The 22,960-nt window shown below is 40.4% G+C and overlaps 2 protein-coding genes across 3 annotated transcripts; both read left to right on the top strand.

Annotated features, from left to right (window-relative positions):
• Positions 1 to 59: 59 nt before the first annotated feature.
• On the top strand, positions 60 to 10,265 carry LOC145456470 (small ribosomal subunit protein mS22-like). Its single transcript, XM_080334586.1, has 11 exons — positions 60 to 1,635; positions 2,035 to 2,103; positions 2,170 to 2,280; positions 3,228 to 3,321; positions 3,476 to 3,608; positions 4,564 to 4,728; positions 5,434 to 5,577; positions 7,226 to 7,365; positions 7,806 to 7,895; positions 9,912 to 10,008; positions 10,067 to 10,265. Exons 1-11 carry the CDS (start codon positions 1,485 to 1,487, stop codon positions 10,154 to 10,156), a joined length of 1,284 nt encoding a protein of 427 aa, XP_080190712.1. The 5' UTR covers positions 60 to 1,484; the 3' UTR covers positions 10,157 to 10,265.
• Positions 10,266 to 11,349: 1,084 nt separating this feature from the next.
• LOC145455583 (EF-hand domain-containing family member C2-like) lies at positions 11,350 to 21,566 on the top strand. Of its 2 annotated transcripts, none has more exons than XM_080333565.1 (16): positions 11,350 to 11,522; positions 11,960 to 12,148; positions 13,047 to 13,303; positions 13,575 to 13,692; positions 13,753 to 13,838; positions 14,209 to 14,263; positions 14,320 to 14,430; positions 14,490 to 14,597; positions 15,296 to 15,434; positions 15,683 to 15,848; positions 15,967 to 16,109; positions 17,105 to 17,301; positions 18,234 to 18,512; positions 19,385 to 19,524; positions 20,237 to 20,339; positions 21,276 to 21,566. In XM_080333565.1, the coding sequence occupies exons 1-16, from the start codon at positions 11,481 to 11,483 to the stop codon at positions 21,378 to 21,380; spliced, it is 2,238 nt and encodes a 745-aa protein (XP_080189691.1). In that variant the 5' UTR covers positions 11,350 to 11,480; the 3' UTR covers positions 21,381 to 21,566. The 2 variants fall into 2 exon arrangements, with proteins under 2 accessions (XP_080189691.1, XP_080189690.1); XM_080333564.1 differs by lacking the exon at positions 11,350 to 11,522 and adding an exon at positions 11,666 to 11,803.
• The last annotated feature ends 1,394 nt before the right edge of the window (positions 21,567 to 22,960 follow it).

Here is a 22,960-nt window from a genome sequence, read left to right as displayed (position 1 = left end):
TGTTCAATCACTTACGTAGTTTAGCAGTTCTACGTATATGTGAGCGATACAGCGCCTTATTGCGCTTATATTTAACTTATATTCGCTCATTGGTTCAGAATCAATGACCGCTCAATCTGTATTTTAGACAGCTAGCAAAATGCAATGACGTAATCATGCCTCATACTTCAAAAAGGCAACTTGACTTGAATTGTGACTTGACTCGTGACTTGACTTGACTTGACTCGACTTGACTCGAGTCACCTCCAAAAATCGAGTGACTTGACTTGACTCGAGTCACTTTCGAAAATCGATTGACTTGACTTGACTCGAGTCAAAATGTGCAATGACTCGAGATGACTCGTGACTCGAAGGTAGTGACTTGATCCCAACACTGGTCTATACATCGGTGCAATATTGTCGTGTATTCAGTCTACGGCACCATCTAGTTTTATTAGTTTGATAAGGAAACCATCCTGCTCCGATATTTTCTTTGGTCCAGAAACCGATGTCCATCTATCGCAGTATTGTGATTTTAAAACTTTAAATCATGTGTTAAAGGATAATTGTGTCTATCATGTCCGCATTAGAGCTGTGTGGATTTGGTAGGGTTATCAAGGCTGGTCGACATTTCACAGAGTCCATCGTCTGAAATTGGAAATCCTTGTAAGCATCATTGCTCTTACTTTTCTCTTTGAAACACAGTTACTCTTGTAGTACCAATCGTTACATGATCATCAGATTAAAATATAAGAATCACCAAGATTGGGCTGGAATTTCGAAATTTTTAAAGTCGTATTAAGTGTCAGTGATGCGATGAGCTAGCACTTTCACTATTTATTATCCTTAATATCACTGATCTTGAAGTTTTATCATAGTATGTACTAGTTTTGCTGAATTTTTACGGAAACATAAGGTTTATTCAAGCATGTACTCAGGCATTCTCTGTTCTCAATGTTCGCCGCAACTCGGGCGTTTTTAATGATATTTAGCTTTTACATTGCCTCAACATTCGATGCCGAAATTTTATAAACTATTCCCTCTGAGATGTCCTCTGCTGTTCTGCAGTGATGTTGCATGGGAGTTGAAATTTGCTTACCGGAAAATCTTGGCTTTTTCTATCAAATTGGCTACCGCCGGTGCCCTGTGAACACATACTTCCATATGCATAATCACTGTGCTGCAAGGTATCTCACTTTCTCTCAGCAAAAATCTGCCTTGTGTATTGTGTAACACTCACTATGAGTAATAAGTATTCTTCCACATTCCGATTTGGAATTTTTCTGTTAACAAGTTGCATGATCTAAATCCAAATCGTTTTAATAATGCAGTACTGCTTCAAATATATTTTCTTCACAGTCATGATTAGCTAGAGACTCCATTGATCGACCCGATTTATTTTGTTGTACTATTCTGTATGCCTTATTATTATCGTCGGCTTTCAAAGTTCATAAAATGCATTACTCTTTCATCATTACTATTTTTAGTGTCTTAGGTACATAGAAATGGATAAAGTATTTGTCACCTGCAGGCGACTGTGTTGTAATCGTGCGTCAACGCGGTGGTGTGCTCATTTTAAACCTTTCACAAATGCAAATGTCGCCGTCAGAACTTCTACACACGAAGCTAGCAGCGTGCGTGCGAATCCCAGGAAAAGTATGATCGACTTTCCATCGATGCAATGTCATTATTCGACACAAATTTCTGTCGATTCAGCATTCTGATTATAGCCCTGATCATTTACCACAAGTCATATTGCCTAGCTATCAGCTTGACGGCTTAGATTCCAAACTGTAGCATCTCACTTATCACCAAAGCCAACTGGTTATCTTACCTCAACTGTAGATTATGCACATTATAGTTCTACTTAGGTAGGCTAATTTCATAGATTTTGGTATGGATAAGAAGTGGTCCTGTTGACATGGGCATATTCTGACCTGCCAGGTTTTGAATATTCGAAACTGTTTCGTCATTGGTTTCTGCTGCAAGAAAGGACTCCTAATCATCTCAAAGTGTATTTAGTCTATTTTTAATATTCAAACCTTTCTACGACAGGTCTTGATGAAGACACTTCCTGGGAGGCCGAAGTATTGAGACACGAAAAGTTGGTAAATAGTATGAAAGGTATGTTTCTAGCTATCTATAATTCCAACTCTGCTTGGTGATTCATTACACCTTTTGTCGGACCAGATAAAAACTCGGATCAAGTGCCTGTTTCGGAAGGAGAGCAGAAAGTCAACCAGTTGCCGCATACAGCGTTTCGTTCGAAAGAAGATTTTGAAAAACAAAACTCAATGTTGAGTAAGGACACTTGTGTTTTTATTAGGGACACCAGCATTGTTAATGTTGTGTGATTCCCGATCGATTTGAGAAGACATAAATGTGTAGTTGAAAAAAAATTGCTGATAATATAGTAAGATTGACCTATCTGCGATACATTGCCTCTGTTTGTCATCAGTTATAATGTATGATGACATTATAATCTTGTGCCAAGCCTCTGCTATGGTTACCTTGTTTCGTTTTATGTCATATTCATCTCTAATTCCGGTAGAAATCTTCTGTAGTAAAGTTATCTGCAGGGTTGTAAATGATAAGCGATGGAACGGTGATGGAATTGCTTTGAAGACCCCTGACGATCGCCATTATGGTGATTGACCCAGCCCTGAAAAATGATATGCTTTTATGATTCCCCAACTTTGACAAGGTATGCGGCCTGTGGAATTGGATATGATCAATAGGCCAAGGAAAATACCAAATTACACAAAAGTCACTAAAATATGCATATGTCGACTTTGCATGTGTGTGTTTTTGACAAAATATATTCGATAACATTTTTTTCTCGCTTTGCACGAATTTTCTTAATTTAATCTCGCTTTTTATATGTAGTCCGATATTGAACGTGAATGCCATCATCGTTAGCAATTATTAATGGGATGGTGGGCCTTATAACATCTACAAAGCCCAACTGCGGCCCGAGGTTTCACTGATATTCTGGAACTCTGACATGTTTTGGGCTATGTATTATTTATCGCTCTTCACATAACAGACCCATATTTCTAACGATGACTTTGAGCTCTTTTGGTACTCGATGACTATTCCAAACGATCGTCGCATAGCGAAACTAAAACCTAAAGGTTGGCGCATGTGACGTGAAGCTATGAATTTAGCGTATAATCACCACAAAGGGGCAGCCACTTTTTTCATAATCAGAAAAGGCATTTTGTTCTTTATCCTTTTTCTGTTTCCAGGCGAAACATCTCAGATGCTGCTTGGGAAAGTAATCGAACAAATAAGCGATGCATGTTTATCCAATCACACCAATTTAGACCAGGTATTCATGAGGTAGGCATGCTTTTTCCTTTTTGACATGATGGTTTGGCTGCTTTGGATCAATTCCGGTGTTCTCGTCAATAGTCCACACTGGCTAGCCGTATTTTCTTGTGGTCATATATGGAAAATATATGCTCACAAACTACGGCAGCACTGTACCTTTCAGAAAAGAAGTTCAGACGATCCTTCAGAGACTGCATTATTCAGGGGTGGATTTTGATAAAGCGTGCCGACTACAAATGCGCGAGAGGGAAGTGATGCCAAGCCTCCGGTATTTGACAGAAGAGCAATTGCAACAGGTATCGTTTTTACGAATCGACATTTGTTGTGAATTGCCGATTGTGTAATATGTTCGCCTGAGGTGGCCTCAAAGTGGTCAACGTTGCTACTCCAGTAGAAGTAATGCCGTAAATTTCTACTTGATTACTAGTTGAAGTAGCGATTTCCAAGACTTGTAGTAAAATGCAAGGTTTGACAAATGCTCGAGTAGCTAGTTTCTAAAATCAGATACATTTGTTCGAGATCGATACTGTCGGAATTGTAGTGTGTGTATTCGTGACTAATGCAAAACGACTTATGACAGTACAAATATATTGACGATTTTCATGACAAATTCATTTATCTAAGTGATGAAAAGTACTAAGGACTACTTTTGACTTTTCAAAATACAAATTTAAAACATAACCACTTGAGTGAGAGATGCAAGTAGGTGACACCTACTTGGGTACTATGAAAAAGTAGAAGTTTGAAAAGTATAGTTAGGTCGTGGTACAATGGTACTGGTACAGAATGAATCTCCCTTACCTTGCCGTTATGAAGGATAAGTAGGACGATTTTTTCGACATGTCAAAATAAGTCAAAATTGTAGCGTTAGGTCAAAAATTTGATCATGACTCATGAGGTCAAAATTGAGTTTTTTAAGGTAAAAAATGTCAAATTTTTGATTTTTAGGTCAAAATCTAATCCTAATGATGAGTGTTATAGAGCGGTGCGAATTCGATACTATATTTTTCTGTGATAGGCACGGAGAAAATATGGTTCTCAGTGACTGTCACTATTTTACCAATAAAGGTCCTTAGAATTCATGTGCTTGTCACGATTATATATAGCAAAACCGAGTCTTTCGAAAACAGTTGACGTTATCTAGAGCTAAAGCTAGTCATTCGATCTGATAACCGAGTTTAATACGTCAGACGTAAGCCTATGACAGTGCCAAATCAACAATCTCTCACTATATGGCATGTTCTATTACAGGAAATGAGTAACGCACGAGAGAAAATGCTGAAAAAGCTTGAAATGATTCCGGTTTTCATTGAGAGAAGTCCATGCGAAAGTGTTCTGTCCGAAGACACTATTTTGGACGGTCACGAACAGAGCAATGTCTCCTTTGTCGATATATCTGACGATTTGACTCCGAGGGTAAGCAAATACGGTGGCTTAGGTACATCTGCCTTTACAAAAACCATCTCAACACTCGAAATCTGGCTTGTGTAAGATGAAGGAATATGCCGTGATACACAGAGGTTGTCAGTAACGAGGTACTTCTACTTATTCGAAGTACTCAAGTAGTTTTTGTGTACTTGCGCTACAAGTGGTTATGTATTTAGAGTACCTGTATTTCTGCTTGAAGAATTCTTAGGCGAAACCACATTCAAGATATAAAGTAGTTTGGAGATAAGTTTGTATCACTTTTATATGTGGAATCGGGGGAAGCAGACATACACCACAGTAACTACCGAATATACTTTGGATCGTTCTATCTATTTGTAGTTGTATTTTATGTTAGTCGAGGAGATGCATCTCACAATTTCAAAGATACCCCGCACCGTTGCACTGCAAAAATTATGCGAACCCTTGAGTAAATTTAGTTTTCAAAATTTCTTGAGTGCTTTCTAAACCATTCATTTTTACTTCCACTTGTAGTAGTTTTGACGCTTCTTCAAAATCACTGCTTTTACTTTAGCAGCAATGTTGACTAATTTGTCCACCTCTGATGAGATCCATTTACCGTAGTATAGGTCAAAGTGCTTTCGCATGAGACACAATGTCTTAATTAGCGACCGTAACCTCACTGTGAAGATCCGTGTGTCGATATTTTCAATATGAAGGCGTTCATCCTTTCAGGAACGATTTGTGGTCATTCGGGAACCCAACGGTATTTTGAGAAAGGCAAATTGGAAAGAGCGTGACCGACTCATGCAAACCTACTATCCGAAACCTCACAGAAAGATAGTGCCGCCTTCGTTGCTTCGCTCTGAAAATTTAAAGGTACATACGGTGGTTCCGTCTCTATTGCGTGTTGTTTTGGGTCGAATGGCTGTAGAGCCCGCCATTTGCTTCTTTACGAGCTTTTGACAGTTTTCATTCTGAATTGTTTCGACCAGGGTTGTTTCGACGCGACACTCTGATGTCAATGAGTGCCGATTTAGCAGGCGTCAAACCCTGTCTGCTCAGCTGAATCTGCTCTTGGACTCGCTAACCTTGCGTATCAGTCTTGTATTCCAACAGAATCAAGCAACCCAAATCGAACATTAAACAATGTGAACTTCGGAATTGCTTTGAAGACACTAAGATGTTAATACAAGCAAGTGAGATTCGCAATAGTGCTCGCTCGTCCGTTGCTTGATGGAATGGAGAGCGAGACCACAGTTTCGAGAGCAATTTATAGTACTAGCGAAAAGATAATTAAACAGTAATCAAACAATCAAAATCACTTGAATCGTAAATCACTATGATTGGAAAAACCGAATACAAATAAGGACAGTTGCATTGGTGAACTGGTTCCTCTTTAAAAACGTTATCAAATAAAGGATCGAAAAAAAAACATGGGCAATCGCAAACAAGGGTTGTAACCAAGTCACAGGGTTCCAAGTCACAAGTCAATCTCACTTTTGTAATTTTGACTCGAGTCAAGTCGAGTCATTTTCAATTCATCACCGAGTCAAGTCCGAGTCCAAGTCAGCTAGTAGAGAGTCGAGTCCGAGTCCAAGTCATTATGTTCACTGTTCAGTTTTCAGTTTAAATCCGGTTCAAACCACTTTTTTAATTCTACTCGAGTGATATAGAATGGCTCGGACTAGTATTATAGTCACTTTCCTCAGTCTTACCAGATTCTGGCCCTATTTTCCAAGTATCAGGACTGATAGACGAAATACCGATAATGTGGTAAATTACTATTCTTAGAAGGTACAATGAAATGTCTGTCTTGGCCGTCCTAGTCTCGAGTCAATGACTTGGTTCGCGAGAATTTTGCCTAACTGTAACTCAGATCGCTGGTCCATTATGGATTGGAAACTTGATGACCTGACGATCGTATCATTGGCCGTCATTTCGTAAAAAAAATGTCTTGTCCAATGTTGAAGAAGAAGAAAAATGTTTCAAGTAATGATTTGTGCGACTCGACTATCTATAATATATGCCCACAATGATGTGAAGCACAATTACAACAAAATCTGATAGGCGGTATGCTGCCTGAACAATATATCAGGTCGTTCTGATTCCAAATCTTTGAATAGTTAAGAAGAAAATCAAGCCTTGCTGTGCTGTTGCAATATGTCTTGACCTCGCTGTTGTCTGACTTGTCCCATATACGATTCGGTCAGATCAATCTTCCAAGAAAAATATTGTTTGCAAGCATTTGTTTCATATGAGCATAAGAGCATGAAATAAAATGCTTCGGATGCATCGGATGCCTACTGGCTGTTAGTAGTCTTACTGAATATAATCGATATGACTGTTAAGGAAATCGCCTTGTCAAAAACGAGTTGCCGATGACTTATTTATGCTTGCCTATTTCCTCCTAGATGTAGTGGCCGGCGGCATGTGGAATTCACTTGTCGGCTAATGCAATTGACAATGCAATATCGTAACTCATAAACACCGGACCATGGATGAGCGTTACCTTAATTCGTTACAGAATGCTTTTTCGATGGATCTTCATGAAAACGTTCTCGATCAATGCGTTGTTCAATTCGATCCTGACTCTAAAGAATTTATCGAGATATTTTTGGCGGTGTATGAAGATATCGATAAAAAGGAGTTGTATGAAACGTTGGGGTATGCTGTTGCTGCTGAAATATTTTCTAGGGACTCTATCATTGTATAACTAATTGTAGTCGAAGGCTATAGGAAACACGTATATATGAGTATGAGTAATCTGTATGCTCATCATTTTTCCACTTTGAAATACTGATATCTCAATATTTTTGACGTTGGATGGTCTGCTAAATGTATAGTGCATATGTATGACTCTCAATATTAAATTATAAGCTTGTACATGGCAAGGGCATTAGACAGTTTCAGCCGACCGTGTAATGTATCAATAATAAGCTAGGTGTACAATGTATATTTCTGAATATTTCAGTGATGATGATATATGATTTTTTGAGAATGCGAATTTAGTTGGCGGTCTTTGATTTGGATAAACACTGAATTGTCAAATTTCGCAATCACTACTCGACAGTTTTTCAAGTAGCCTAACCAGTTATCTTTTGCAGGTCCACACGGTATTTTGGTGGCTTCGTTTATCATCTAGCAAAGACTGCCAACATTGACGGAATCCTTTTACATATGCTTCAGAATAATAGGTAGGCTGTGTAAGCAGATTTCTGTCGTTATCAAATTTTGTGTGTGGTGGAGCTTTGGACATTTCGTGGTAGGATTGTATTGGCGCTGAGCAGAAATGCTGGCAAATCTATTTTTATAACACCACCGCCATAATATATAAATGCAATATAAGGCGAGGCTCTTGGGAGTAACACTATAGGACATCAGGGATATATAGAGTTCTATGTATCGCTGTAGGACATATAGTCTAATTTCATCCTCATTCTGGTTATTGCGTTGCTATTAATTCAAATAAGTCTGATCATGTAGAACAGGGGTCACCAACCTTTTTGCAACCAATAGCTACTTCTTTGGTACTGATTAAAGCGACGGGCTACCATTAGGGTTTGATTATCCGGATAACGGTTAACCGGTTAACCGCAGGTATTTTCACTATCTGATATCCGGATATTTTTCTGCCGGTTAACCGGACAAAAAAGAATCGTTGCTAATGCATTTTACACGTCTTAGTAAGCTTCAATAAGTCGTATTCAGTGTTGGCGCGGCCGATTAACGAGAAGCGTGTTGCCAATTAGCGAGATGTACACATTGCACAAAGTAATGTGACGCGATCTCCTGCTGAGAAGATCGTTCAATTGGGTCATTGATTGCCGCGCGCTCGGCTATCGTCTCTGGCCTGATTTATCGCGTCTTCAACAAGCCGATAGTTCCACTGGATTGAAGAATCGCATCTGCAATAGGCCATTGTGCAGTGTACACACTATTCCATCGCTGGCCTGCACAATCGCATCTTCATTGGCTTGGTGCTCACGATATTATCGTTGGCCTACACAATCGCATCTGCAATAGACCTACGAACAATATAATCGCTGGCCTAACCATCTCGGACCCAGCATGCATTGGCTCCTATCTCTCCATGGCTTGTTGACGATATGCCGTTAAGTGTATTCTAATTAGTGATTCTGAGAGTGACACCGCGAAACTGAATGACATCGAATGTTCGCAAAAATGTGCGTGCGTGCAAGCGTAATTGATTACCGCTGATGATTAATTCGAATAAAAAGATCGAAACCCCCTGATTTTATTTCAATCCCTCTACATTTTCGGCTGGCTGCGTGTCGGATCACGTGAATTAGAGCGAGGTATCATGTCGGCATCAATTCCAGTATCAGCTAGTCGTCCTTCTAGTACTCCAAACCTCAACATAAGGATGATCAAAAGGATGTAAAGCCGTTGAAGTTTCCGGCGTACGACCTGCCAAAACCTTTTGACTCTCTACGAAGCGCTGCTTTCTATTCAGCCCACTTCTGTGGAAGCTGAGAAAGCATTCAATGAACGCGGACTCTTTGTTACAAAATTCCGGTCCCGGCTACAGGATCCCACAATTGATGCATCTGTGCTTTATAAAGAGGGCATTGCAGAAGCAGTGAACATTAAATTTGCGTGGTTTTTCTCGTATTCGCTCATACTACGCGCGTAGGTAGGTACTCTACAATAACACTGTGTAATGATTTTGCGATCCGTTTTACATGCAGACCTAATGAAATCGATTGTCTCACTTAGCAGTTATTATCCGGTTAACCGGTTAGATAAATTCCAAAATATCCGGATATATCCGTTATCCGGATAGTGAAAATTATTGATATCCGAACTAACCCTAGCTACCATTCACTCCCGCCGTTTACCCGTACTAGACTGAATTTCCACTTTTATATTCATAGCCCTGAGCAGGACTCGCATTGCAATAAGACTTCTAAGACAGTATTGCAAAATGACAACATCTCATTTCAACTAGCTAGCTGCTAACATTTGTTAAGAAATCATGAATTACTTCGCACCATATTTGTGTAAATTTTGCAACAAGAGTCAACTCAAATTTTTAAATAAATTATGACACACTTTGCACTGGACATCAAGTTATCTGTTTCCATAACAGTCGGTGGAAGCCTGGCATTGCATGCTGTCATAAAATTTGAAGTAACGGAGTCGTTTGTAACAACGATTAGTGGGTCTTTGAATTTGCACTCGTATTACAGATTAGAAGACGCTTGTGACTGCGTGAATCTATTTCTTTTAATTCATCCTGATCGTCGGAATAAAGAGACGACCGACGACTCCGTGTCGCTTGTTGAAGTGAGTATTTCGTTAGTGGTTATACATGCATCTCGATTTACAAAGTTTCACTGTGCAGGCGTACATCAAGTTATATTCGAAGAATTCACCTACACTTCTCAAAGCTTTAAAATCCTGCAAGTTGCCGAGTGATAACAAATCGGATTGATACGTGGATTGTGTAACGACGGTGTGAGGAATTCAGCACGTTCACAGGAGGGAGGCAAAATGGTCGTGTTGGGCAAACCCTTTTTTGAAATAAATCATCTTTTGAATTATTTGGGTTACTGCGTTACTTATTTGAACTGGGTCTTGGAATACTATGAAAGATAAGATCTTTTAAGGACTGCAATCGTTCGTCAGGTCAGCATGATACGCGATTTCTATGGCTACTAATTATTGTGAAGATAACAATTTGGTGTATTTCTTTACTGGGATTTACGGATCACGCAATAGAATGCAAATTCATTGTCAAGTATTCGAGGACTTGATCTATGTTGTGTGACACCTGCTTGTATTTGTTGTCAGTTCGAAACCACACCGGAAGATAGGGATACTGTTGTAAGATAGGAAGGTGTCTGAGCAGTGACTTTGTCGAGTATATTTATCAGACAACTGACGCTGCCTACATGTAGTAATGGAGGAAAATGAGAATGACAGAATGATGGTAAGAAAATTAACAAGCACGTGAATGAAGAGTCATGCGAACTACTCAGTGCTTTTGCCTTCGCCTAGGCCCTAGGCTAAGGTGGGTGTCTGATCTTAATGGCTACTCCAAGTTGTTTCGACACCTTCCTATCTTTTCATTGTATCGCAGTCTTTTGATGTTTTAATACGATGAAAATATTAATAAACCTGATTGATCTCGCTTCCCATGACATGCCGCCCTTTTTCTTGTCGCTTCCTTTTTCTATACTATCTTCTTTACTTTCATTCAGTGTGCATGCCTCCTCTTTACATCGCCTAGGCCAAGGTGGGTGTCCGATTCCATAGACAACTCCTAGTCGCTTCGACATCTTCCTTTCTTTTCATTGTATCGCATTTTTTGTGGTGTATTGAACTGATAAAATTGCTAATAAACCAATGATGATGATGATTGATTGCATAGATACGAAATAAGTTGCCAAATTAGAAATCAAATTTGTATCTCTGATGAGCGTCAGTACAGGAGCTTGGAGAAAATAACTTCCATCAAAATGACTGTATTGTTTAATTGAATTCTGATGACCTGTACCGCTAATGATAATTCTAATTCAAATGACAAATAACCCTATCATAGCCCTTAATTTTCTCGCGATGCCCGAGTCATACGATATCATAATATCACCACAAACAGCGCAGTTGCGCAGTTACGTCCCCATAGCAACAAATCCAATCACTTGGCGAGAACAGACGCTGAAAGTGCGACGTCCTTATTGTCTGATTATCGTGAAAATTGGCTTTGTAGGGGCTAATTATCTATATTCATACGGGGTAGGGTTCAGTTCATAAGCATGGCGTTACCTTGCTTACCAGGGAATGATTTCAATCATCGGGTAAGTCATAATCCTCTCTTTTGATGCTGTATAAACTGAATACCGGCCGTATACACATACGGTACGGTACGGGCATATACGGGTTTGATTACGATATAGCGCGATGTTGCAAGGCATTGAAAGTATTGTAGTCTGAAGTTACTCTGAATTTTTTTAAAACTTTATAGGCGATATTTTCGTCAACATGCAACTATTTGGTCATGTTGCCTGCTGATGTAAAACTTGATGAAATCTTGAATGGCTGTAAAGGTTCACTATGGCCTTGGCCTGATCCACGCCAGGTACCGGTAACTTGTGCAGCTTGTAAAGTTCTAGAGTACGTGGACCGTTTGCCGTTTGCCTAAAATATCAAGGGAATGTAATGAATGCATTAGCACCTTGTATCAAGTGTAGATATCGCATTATGTGGCACAATGTGAATTTCTTTTAAATTACAGCTTGGCCGGGAAAAGTTTCACAAATCTCACCACTTTGATATCAACAACGAGGTTGCAATGTTAGTAGGGGAAGAGAAGCCAGGAATAGGTGGCGAGCTTCTCTTAGGACAGAAACGAAAACCTAAAAACAGCGTCTACCCAAAAGGCGAAGGGAGCAGTGCGCCAACATGGGTCGCATTTGACAGACAGGTGAGATATTATGGTATCAGTGTTTTACTGTTACTGTTTTTAAAAACATGAATTGGACATGATAATATTATGTTGAAAATGTAGCAGTGCCTTTGAGCCAGATATACTTGCTGCAGTCGCTTTGCGTCTATTTTTTTACCTTTTTACTTCAAATAATTTCCAGTGGTACAAATTTGAATATTGTAACAAACAATACCTTCATATTGGTACATTCACTCACTCTGAGCTTTGCAACAGACTTTAGTCGGGAGCAACCATCAGTAATGAACATGTTCTTGTTCAATTGTCAATCTTAATTTGCATTTCACCGTACCCATGTCTCCAATAACCAGTGATTGTACAATGTACATACAATGATTACTGGTTGTAGTGATATAGAGACTGAGGAGATGGATCACAAGCTTAGTTGGTGACAAATTACATCTTTTGAGCTTTTCACTATCCATTATCCAATAGGTTGCCTATACTAAACCGATCGATGGTAATTTTAACGTGAAGCTTTACAGTGTTCATTATTGACTGTTTGTTGCCGTGATTGTTTCTCATTCTTGTAAGAACTGATTTACCAATTTACGAATGAGCCGGACAGACAGTTGCGAAGTACAGTATACATTCTCAGAGTAGTCCACAAGTTTTTGCCAACTTGTACCACTTACTTAATTGGTTTTGTGTTGAGTTTGCATCAGTTTATTAACAGCGTTGAATTGGGCCTATTTGTAGTGTCGTTAGCTATTTTGCATCAGCAACGGAGTTGAATCTTGCGATATCAAAAGCAGTCGTTACCAATTTGTGAGCTAAAAGTATGCTCCTTTGACCTCCTCTGCGGTACTTTGTTGTGCTATTCACTAAACAAACATCTCCTTTTTCACTTCCCACTCTAAATTCGTCTTTTCGTCAGGTCTTGTCGTTCGAAGCCTATTTCCAAGAAGCGGTTCACGAGAAGCGCGAAGAACAGTTCCGCGTACGCAAGTGCAAGATTTACTTCTACCTGGAAGACGATTCCATCCAGGTCATCGAGCCGCTGATTAAGAACTCAGGAATCCCGCAAGGGACGTTGATACGGCGACACAGAATCCCGCTGCCAGCTCCCAACGACGATGAGTTCTACACTGTTGAACATTTCAACATCGGCAACGAGATTGTGCTGTATGGGAGGTTGGCTGACACTTTGATTTCAGCAGTGGTGGTCTGTAACGAAGTGGCTCCAGTTTTCCAGAATACCGAAGCATCAGTTGCCTACTTGCACTGCTTATTCCAGTGACAATGTTTTTAGACTGCATCTGTTTCTACTTCACAGTTTTTAAGTTAACACTACTTACTTTTTACACTCAGCTTCCACTGATAACCAGTGCTGGCTACTTTGACCATCTCGGAATGCTGGGCTCTGTGATAAATTGCCGTAACGAACTATAACGCAAATTTACAGGAAATTCAAACTGACTGACTGCGATGTCTTCACCCGTAACTTTTTGCGCAAGCTCGGAGTTCGCGTCAATAAATCCGACAGGATTCCTTCCGACCCGTACACGTCTCTCCGAAAAAATGTGAGCTTGCCCGATTCCGTCGTCAATGTTATCGAATGTGTGTGAGATATTTGTTTTTAGATGGAGGAGAGCATGCAGCCATTGCGTCCGTATGAGAGAACTGACACGCTTCAACAGTTTCTCAGTCACGACAGACATGTATTGAGGTTAGCGATACCGTACAACCCTTATGTTATTACGTATCACTAACAGGAACACAAAAATATTTTCCTTGGATATTCGTATGCGGTTAATTTAGATGGGGTCGGTTATTGCTGTAATTATCTCAGTTCTAGACTTGATTGTAATTTCAACCACCTTGTGGACTAAACGCTATTAAATTCTGTGCTCAACATTGTTGTATGTCAATTGATAGATCCAATTTTAAGGTTTGTTGTATAGTTCTCGGCCTTATCAGAATCTCCGCAATACTATGTTTTACTGCAATTCGCAAACAGCGCTATTCCACTTCTCCTGACTATTAAATTCTGATAAACATCATCACTGGGAGTCATATAATCAGTGCTGTTTATTCAGGTTTTGGTGTTTCTGGGACGACACGGAATGCATGTTCGGCGATAACAGAGAAATGGTATGTTCTGAATTCATTCCTTCACATGCATGCACTTACTATGAGTTTTCGCACAGTTGCTGCATTACTTTTTGGCCGACGACACCATTGAAATCAGAGAGGTCATCCCCCCTAATTCCGGACGTGACGCGGTGCCGGTTTTCCTGAAGCGTGCTCGCATTCCGAAGGTACAAACTCTCAACTCGAGAGTCATAAAACTGAAATGATGAATATAAAATTATTGCAGAACGCTCCTCTGCCTCTGAGGCAACCCGGAGAAAAGACCGACCGTACAGTCCTGAACGTTTTCGGTCCTATGGGTCACGGAGGAAGATACATCCTGGACAGTTTGAAGGTAAATTATCGGACGCCACGTGTCAAGGGATGGCAAACAATATAAACTATGCACGATAAATACCTTTTAGCACATATGCGCAGTTAGTGAAAGTAGCCTATTCATCTTTGACACTCGAGTCGAAATAATAGTAATGCCTCAGTTACAATTAGAAGTAGCAATGTCCTAGACATTTCAACTACTTCGAGTGTAAGTAATAAACAAACACTTGGAAAGTACTCGGGTAAATAGTATATAAAAGAGACTTGGCTGATTGGTCACATACCTTTTGTGGTTATTCGAAATTGCAAGATGTATCTTCGTGGCTAACGCAAAATTACTAATGACACTAGGAAGAGGTGCAATTTTCGAAAATACATTCGGATGTGATACAGGGGTTATTTCACCTGTAAAAGTGCTGCAAACATATCCCCAAACTACTATCTACGTTACAAATTTCAAAGTGTAAAACGTAACTAGTTTTGCCTAAAACAATTGGAATGTAAAAGTGGATATAGTATGAAACCACTACTACTTGAGTAAGTGGTGTAGTGAATTTTCTGAAAAAGTAAAAGCACTCTGTTTTTGACGACCTGAGTGTAAATCTGATTGTCTTGTTAAAGGTGATATCGATTTCATGTTAATATCCTCTTCAGTCTGAAGCTCTTTCCTGCCTGTCTTAGCATGACATTGTTACGACTTGCGCACTGTCGTTTTAGACTGGTGCGGTGTACGAAGACTTCTACACTGATGCAGATCTTGTTGTCGGGGCCGTCCTCAATGTTTGGGGAAGAAAGCTTGTCCTCTGTGACTGCGACAACTTTACAAAGGAGTTCTACAGATCCAAATACGGCATCGGTAAAGGCCTTTTCCTTCTCATATCGTTGCTACATCCGTATCTGTTAATCTTGGACTGCTTTGTCCAAAACACCTCTCACATGATAGCCTCCACTTAAAATGGCATATAAATATTAGGAAATTGTGACAGATGATTTTATGACGACTGCAACGGCAGTGAGTGTTATGGACACAGGTCCAAGTCATTTGCTGATCACTCATTATTTAAAGCAAAGTTACTCTATGTTTTTTATTTGTTTATTCTACAGACGATTTCAAAACCATCAAATACAAGGCCGACCCGGCAGGTGCGGTACCAAGGCCAGTTCCGCCATACAATGGATTTGGCTCGGAAGAAGACTCGTTATGCTCCTGCATGGGCCTGATTCCCAAGCCCCCGCAGAGAGATTTCATCAAATTCATGGAAAAGGACAGGTAACCTAGTTTATTTTATTGATGCTCGTGTAAATCCCAAACAGTGTAACCTTGCTGAGTTCAATCCGGCGAGTTTTCTTCTCTTTATTGATTTGTTTGTATTCTTGTTTCTTGACAGACACGGGTTGGAAAGTAACGTTCTCCGTTTTGTTGCGTACATGGCCACTGACAATCCCATCGAAAAGGAAAGGAAGTTCATCATCTCTTACTTTTTGTCCGATGACACTGTAGCCGTCTTTGAACCACCGCAAAGAAATTCCGGTGAGGAAACGTTGGTTGCGCTGTGTGAAATGCCAATCGTTCTATTGATGTGTGTGTCTATTAACTGCCGCTGCATGGAGCTTATTTTCTTATATTTCTTGCCGCAATTTCGCACTTTCTTTGTAAATCCTTTGTTTGCATTTGAATCTTGCCTGTCTTTTTTCTATTTTGTTTCACCGCATATTATTTTAGATCGGCAGGTTGATATCCAATTCGTAACAAATCTTTTTTCCTTTGGAAAAATATAAGTGATAGATTACTAACTGTTAGCACCGGTAGTAAACATTACATTTCTGACTTTTAAAATTTCATTGAAGCCTGGGGGGATGTGTTCAATATGAATGCATCTTCAGTGAGTAGTACTGAATGATCTGATATCGACTGAAGCTCACGTGTCAGCGTCATACCGTCGCGGTAAATGATATATTGCCACAACCTTTTTCCACTTTGGTTTCTATGGCAACGCCTTAAGAAACACTAGTGCTCTACCTGTTGTTGCTTTCAGTTATTTGCAAATCATTTGCACCTTTCAGATATGGCTGAACACCCGGCAAGTTGCTACTTGCTAAATGTGTCTTATATCACATTGATTGCTATGTGATTCCATATATATCTCTTTTAACGTATCATTTCATATAGGCCTGTACAATGTACCTGTGCATTCTGCAATGTAGCGCTCAATTTGCACACATGCAGAGGTAGTCAGAAACTAAGTACTTCTACTTTTGAGACCACTAAAGCAGGTTTTGGCTACTTGCACCTCTTTGCTCTATCCGTATTGTTTTTAGAGTACTTCTACTTCTACTTGAGCAGATTTTTTGGGCAACCATCTCAACTTGTTTGAGTACTTGTCAAACCTTCCGTTTTCTTCTTCCACTTCCGGTATTTTGAAACACATGCAATTGTCCAATCCCAAAATGCAACATTTTCATATTTGTCTCGAACCCTCAAATTGTTGGACGTAAGCTCACCCGCTACCATCATTTTTCTGCCAGGTGTGATCGGTGGCAAGTTCTTGGAACGCGGCCGTATCAAGAAGCCGAACCAGCCTCTGCTGAAGAGCGAGATGTCAGAATATTTCTGCGCACAAGATTTCTTTGTCGGCGCCAATGTCACTATCAACGAATTCAACTTTACCATCGTCGATGCTGACGAGTATGCTTTCCGCTACATGGAGAAACACGAAAACGAGGTAATTTCCGTTACTCTACATTACCGCAATTGAGATCAATTTGTATGCCGTACGGTCTGAATACGTCGAATTGAAAAAAATTGACAAAATAGAAAGAACTACGTCATCTATATTTAGCTATTTACCATTGTATTGACAATTATTCACTATGAAAGGTAATCGAACATATTTTGAAGAAGGTAATCATTGTAACAAGTAGCCTACATATCGCAATACACATTTTATGAGGGTTTGTTTCCAAAAACTAAAGGAATTGCCATCTAATCAATCTCGATCGGATCTGGGTCACTTGGAAACAATATTCGATAAAATATTTGCATAGCAGTGTCTGAACAGTGCGTAAGTTCTCACTATTCCGAACATGATTCACTAACTATTTGAAACCTGCAGGGGGCTTTGTTTCTGATCATTTCTGTGTATACCGATAACCTGTGCTTTGCGGTGATTTAGCCAGGGCATCATCTATCCGCTTCATTTCTTCATCGTATCTATTTCGGTAATGAAACATCTGTACATCAATAAGTCGTGACGTTAGTGATATTATCACCGCTACTACGTATTTATAATTATATCATCATAATCAGCAGTTCTAGCATTTTCATCCACTCAAGACACACAATATACAATGCGATACACGTGACACGATGTGATGATATGAACATATGCGAGGATGGCGAAATGACCTACTACGGTGTATGAATGATGAATATAGCATCCACCTCAGTTTACTAGTATTACTGGAATTAACGCTTGATGTGACAGTGTTCAATCTTGATCTTTTCGGTTATCTTTCTGTTGACGCTTTCTAGCTCTTTACGAATTACTTGAGATGATAGTTGAAGTATGAAAATATAGAGATTCCTCAAAGTCTTTAAACACTGATCTTTGGCCAAAGTTGTGATCACAATAACCATATTAAATCGCTCTTTCAGTTCCCAGTAGCCGACATGTCCGTAATCATGGACAAATTGCGGTCGGCCGTGAAGGACAAAGCGAAGGAAGTGAAGGAATTCTTTGTGATGAACGACCCGAACCAGTCGCAGACCGTGCGCTACGAGAGCTTCCGCAACTTGCTCGCTCAGCTTAACACTTTCTCAGAACACGAAATCATGACGATCGGCAGGCATTACGCGCGGCGTGAACCGGAAGAAGTCGACGTGGGTCTGGTTTTGGCCGTGGCGCAGGAGAGATTGAAGAAGAAGAATTTTGAGGTGTGCTTTCGTGTTTACTATGTGAATTTTGGCAAATTTCTCTCACCGGGTACTGGTGCTGTCAGAGCCTCATGTCACTCAGAGGAACATGGTTTAGTCGCCTCATTTCTTATTTTAAGAACTCCAATTCATAGTACGTCCAGAATAAGAATTGGGCCGTCATGGATCTCATTATGGATCTATTGTCACGTCCCAGACATCCCGCGTCACAATGTCAAATAGATGAAAAAGAGCATCATCTGTCGACTTCTCCCAATATTACCATTACTCTATCACGCAAAGTTTGCGAATATTCAAAAGTTTTCGACCTTAACATTATGATGTCTTGTACTCTCAATATGTTGCGATGAATTAGTGACCGTCGTGATTTAAAAAACTTGGTTTTGGCAAAAACTCATCCACTAAGAAAGGAATCATCACTAAAATAATACCAGTTCTCCACCGCATTAAAGATAGTTTGGTAGTAACTCGACCATACTGATTTCATTACACATTGCGAAAACACTCTGGTATGATCGCGACTTCACAGAAACGTATTTCCACAAACGTACCTGACTTTATACAACATGTTTTGTATGCTGTATTGCGGCCAACTGTTTATAATATAACTGACAGTGGAGCTGGGCATATAATTTCAGTACACAAAAAAATCGTATCTCACTACTCGGGTTGAATTGTCACAATCAATACTGGATTTGGATCCTAGTACTCGTGACATTTTGCCAAGCTCGTGTTAAGGCATCCACGATCTGTAAAATTTAGTGGATATCGCTGTAATAGTTGCTGACCCGCTTAGGAGCAGAGTTTCAAACGTACAGGTACAAGTCGTTCATTCACACTCTCTAACACAATCCGCATTCATCCTTATTCAGGACTTCGCAAGATTGAAGGAAAGCTTGGCGTACGAAGACATGGCGCAGAAAGGAACCTTGCCCGCAAAGGCTCTACGCGTCGTGTGCCGTGCATTCAAACTCCCGCTTCCAGAAGACGTGCTTCAAGTGTTGTTGAAAAAGTATGAAATTTGTTAGCTCTGTGACTTTAACAAATCATTCAGTGGGCGACACAGATTTACGATAGGTTCTACCACGTGTAGATGTTTTAGATTGTTCGCAATACGCACAACCGCGTCCACACCTAAATGTACTGTGAGTCTGATGTAACAAACGTCAACGACGCCGTTATGGCCTAATCTCAAAATTTAAGCGAGGGTGTCTTTTTACAGTGTATTCCCAGGGGTGGTCAAAAGTAGTCATGTTAGTACTCAAGCAGAAATATCCTAGTAAATTGCTCCTCAAGTACAAGTGATTTCAAAGTAAGTAAAAAGTAAGTTTTCTAGTCGTAGCCTTGCTAAAAATTATGAAATATCCTGAATAGAAGTAGAAGTAGTTTGAAATCGTAACCTTGCAGTATTAGGTTATGTACTGCATCTTATAAGAAAGAGTTTTGTCAGTATCTGAACACGAGAAGGTGATAACGTCCCATTCATTCCCTTCAATTAGATTTCCAACTTGCATTTAGCGTAGAATGTTAGACATATTCGGAATCTAACCCCAGAACTGAATGAATTGATGTTATGATCCGTATGGTTTTCAAGCACACTATTCCAACCAAAATCCGATCAATGAAATGGAAACCATGGGCCTTGAACGTACAGTAGTACACGCAGACGCGAGGAAAACTTTGTAATAATTGGGAATATGCAATCACCCTGTTTCTCAATACAGGCTCTCCACCAACGACGAGATCAACTACAACGACTTCGTTTCCAAACTCAACTGGAGAGAAAATCCCGTGGCTGCTGTTCAATACCAGCAACTTCCTATTAAGGTCAGTACCTGTAGTTAACCCTACATGTAAATAAATTTTCTCCTTGATTTTGTTGTGTGGTGAAGTAATACGAGCGTGTCTGAATAGAATAGGATTGAGTTGAGTAATAGCCGCTTGATTAGTGGTTTTCTGGTTGTGTCAAGTTGTTGCATGGGACGCGGCATTTATATCTGCAAGTCGCATTTGTATACGTTCGGGCTCATTTGCAACAACAGTCCTGTTCGGCGCCGGCCTTTTTGGTGCATGATCTTATCAATCTTGAAGTTTCGGCCAACATACCGTCACCGTCGATCTTTTTGTGAGCGAAATTTGCGTAGTCGCATACTAGCCGTAACTGTTCCGGTCTTGGTGTGTCCTGGCGTGGAAATGGCCGGCGCGGAAATAACGGTGCTTAATAGCGCCGCAGCTGCAGGTTGCACGCGCAACAAACCGGCGACGACTCAAAATCGCGCGAAGAACAAAGAAAAAGTTCAAGTTGAATAAATCGGTCCAACAATACTGGCCATGATAACTTAATTCTTGTTCGCTCGTCAATACTGAAAATTTACAAAGCTACGCAAGATTTCGATAAAACTTTTTGTGAAGAATGTCAATAAAACGCTCGCCTTACCTTGCCCATATGCGGAAGTGGGGTCTTTCAATGGCCTAGCTAGAACGCAAGGAAACAATAAAGAATATCGGCCTGGTGTAATATGTCTCAAAACACCATGAGCAATTGAACATTGAAACCAATAGTGCCGTTTTCAAACCTGTGAGCTTGATACGAACGTTTGGATGGCTCGGCTCTGAAGACTCTGTCATTCCGAGCCTCCCGTCTACCTTGCATGTCGCATTCCACTGTGTTACATTTTTGTTGTGTGATGTTGATATGTAATGTGGACTGTCCGACTCTGAAGCCAAGCGCTTCATTCACCGAGCATCGCAATGTTATTCCAGCTCGACACGGCTTGGAAATCCGGTAACATCTCGCAAGTGACCGCTGTGCTGAACGTCGACTACAAGCGCATCGTCGAAGACGTGTTTGGATCTCAGGACTCTTGAATACACTTACTTTGACAATCGAACCATTCCTTTTTACTCCGTCTTATATTTAAAATATCCGTCTTACGAAGCAACTTGAAACAATGAAACTGAAAGCATCAAGGACGGCTGTTGATAGCGACCGTAAATGAAGTATTTGCACGGATGATACTGTAAATGAAATAAATGTATGTCATACCACAAGAACCTTGAACTGATAGTTTGACTTATGATGAACGCCAGTAGCCAGAATTTGTGCGATGACGCCGATAATTTGTGACGTAACAGTTGGGAAAAGCTTCACATAGTGTCCTATATGGTGTCGACACAAGCAAATCGCACGGTTCAATGAAATTGTATCACGTCACAGTTTCCATTTGGCTACAGGCAATTTGACGGTGATTTTTGTCCGACTTGCCGAGCATCAAATTTGATAAAACGGGTATCAATCGAAAGCTGCCGCCGTACTGATTACGAAAATATAAATTTTATTCCGCTCGCGGCCCTGGAACCCCCACAATCAGCCTCTAATTTTTCATTGTTATGGAGATTGGCATTGGGACGCAACAATGCTGTCTAGCGAAACGAGACAGGTGCTCGAGAAAAAGGGAGCCAGACAGTATTGTTGCGTCTGTCGTTTCGCCAGACAGCATTGTTGCGTCCCAATGCCAATCTCCATAACAATGAAAAATTAGAGGCTGATTGTGGGGGTTCCAGGGCCGCGAGCGGAATAAAATTTATATTTTCGTAATCAGTACGGCGGCGGCTTTCGATTGATACCCGTTTTATCAAATTTGATGCTCGGCAAGTCGATCAAAAATCACCGTCAAATTGCCTGTAGCCAAATGGAAACTGTGACGTGATACAATTTCATTGAACCGTGCGATTTGCTTGTGTCGACACCATATAGGACACTATGGTGTCACCAAGCAGCAAATTCACCAGGAAGCAAGGATGCTGTTGTTCCCGGGTGACATACCGTGTCCGCATGCATCAGGGGTGGCCAAGGTCAGTCAGGGCGCGTTTATTACTTTATTACCGTGAAGAGTCACATCATGAACGCGGGCATAGGGCAACGCTGGGTTCACTAAACATCATAGGCTACTGTCAGAGCTCTGAATATACCGTGACCACATAATCTTGACGATGCGATCCATTATCGCGTAACCAACACAGTTTACGAGCTTGTTAAGAAAAAGAATAAACTCTCCCATTCTGCTGTTGATATTGCTACTGTTATTGTTGTACTATTACTGGCCATGCCTGTATAGTCTGGTTCCTGTGCTGCCGACTTTCAGAACAGCAAGCTTTCGTTTTTGGCCAATGGAATTGTGAACGGCCTCGCCCAACGATTCGAAATCGGTCGTCTCGATTTGTGCGAATAATTATCGAGACGACCGATTTCGAATCGTTGGGCGAGGCCGTTCACAATTCCATTTGTGTGCCTTGGAGTCGACTTTTATCAAAATACACCAACCAAAACTCTGTCAACAACAGGAGTTCGTGTACCACCTAAAAATAGTACATGAACGCTAGGGCACTTCAAAAATGATTTTTTTCTCAAATCGTACTGGCTACTTGATAAAATTGTTAGGTTACCT

Source organism: Botryllus schlosseri, chromosome 14 (assembly GCF_051294905.1).
Source record: "Botryllus schlosseri isolate E-star chromosome 14, Bs_hap1, whole genome shotgun sequence".
Taxonomy (NCBI): Eukaryota; Metazoa; Chordata; class Ascidiacea; order Stolidobranchia; family Styelidae; genus Botryllus; species Botryllus schlosseri.
The sequence above is the reverse complement of the archived record's forward strand: the minus strand, read 5'-3'. Positions and strand labels throughout refer to the sequence as shown.

Coding starts and splice junctions, on each gene's coding strand:
- LOC145455583 (XM_080333564.1), top strand. CDS start 11,723: ATGTTGCCTGCTGATGTAAAACTTGATGAAATCTTGAATGGCTGTAAA. Junction 13,304..13,574: donor GAGATTGTGCTGTATGGGAG/GTTGGCTGACAC, acceptor GCAAATTTACAG/GAAATTCAAACTGACTGACT. Junction 13,693..13,752: donor ACACGTCTCTCCGAAAAAAT/GTGAGCTTGCCC, acceptor ATTTGTTTTTAG/ATGGAGGAGAGCATGCAGCC.
- LOC145456470 (XM_080334586.1), top strand. CDS start 1,485: ATGGATAAAGTATTTGTCACCTGCAGGCGACTGTGTTGTAATCGTGCG. Junction 2,104..2,169: donor GTTGGTAAATAGTATGAAAG/GTATGTTTCTAG, acceptor TTGTCGGACCAG/ATAAAAACTCGGATCAAGTG. Junction 4,729..5,433: donor CTGACGATTTGACTCCGAGG/GTAAGCAAATAC, acceptor TCATCCTTTCAG/GAACGATTTGTGGTCATTCG.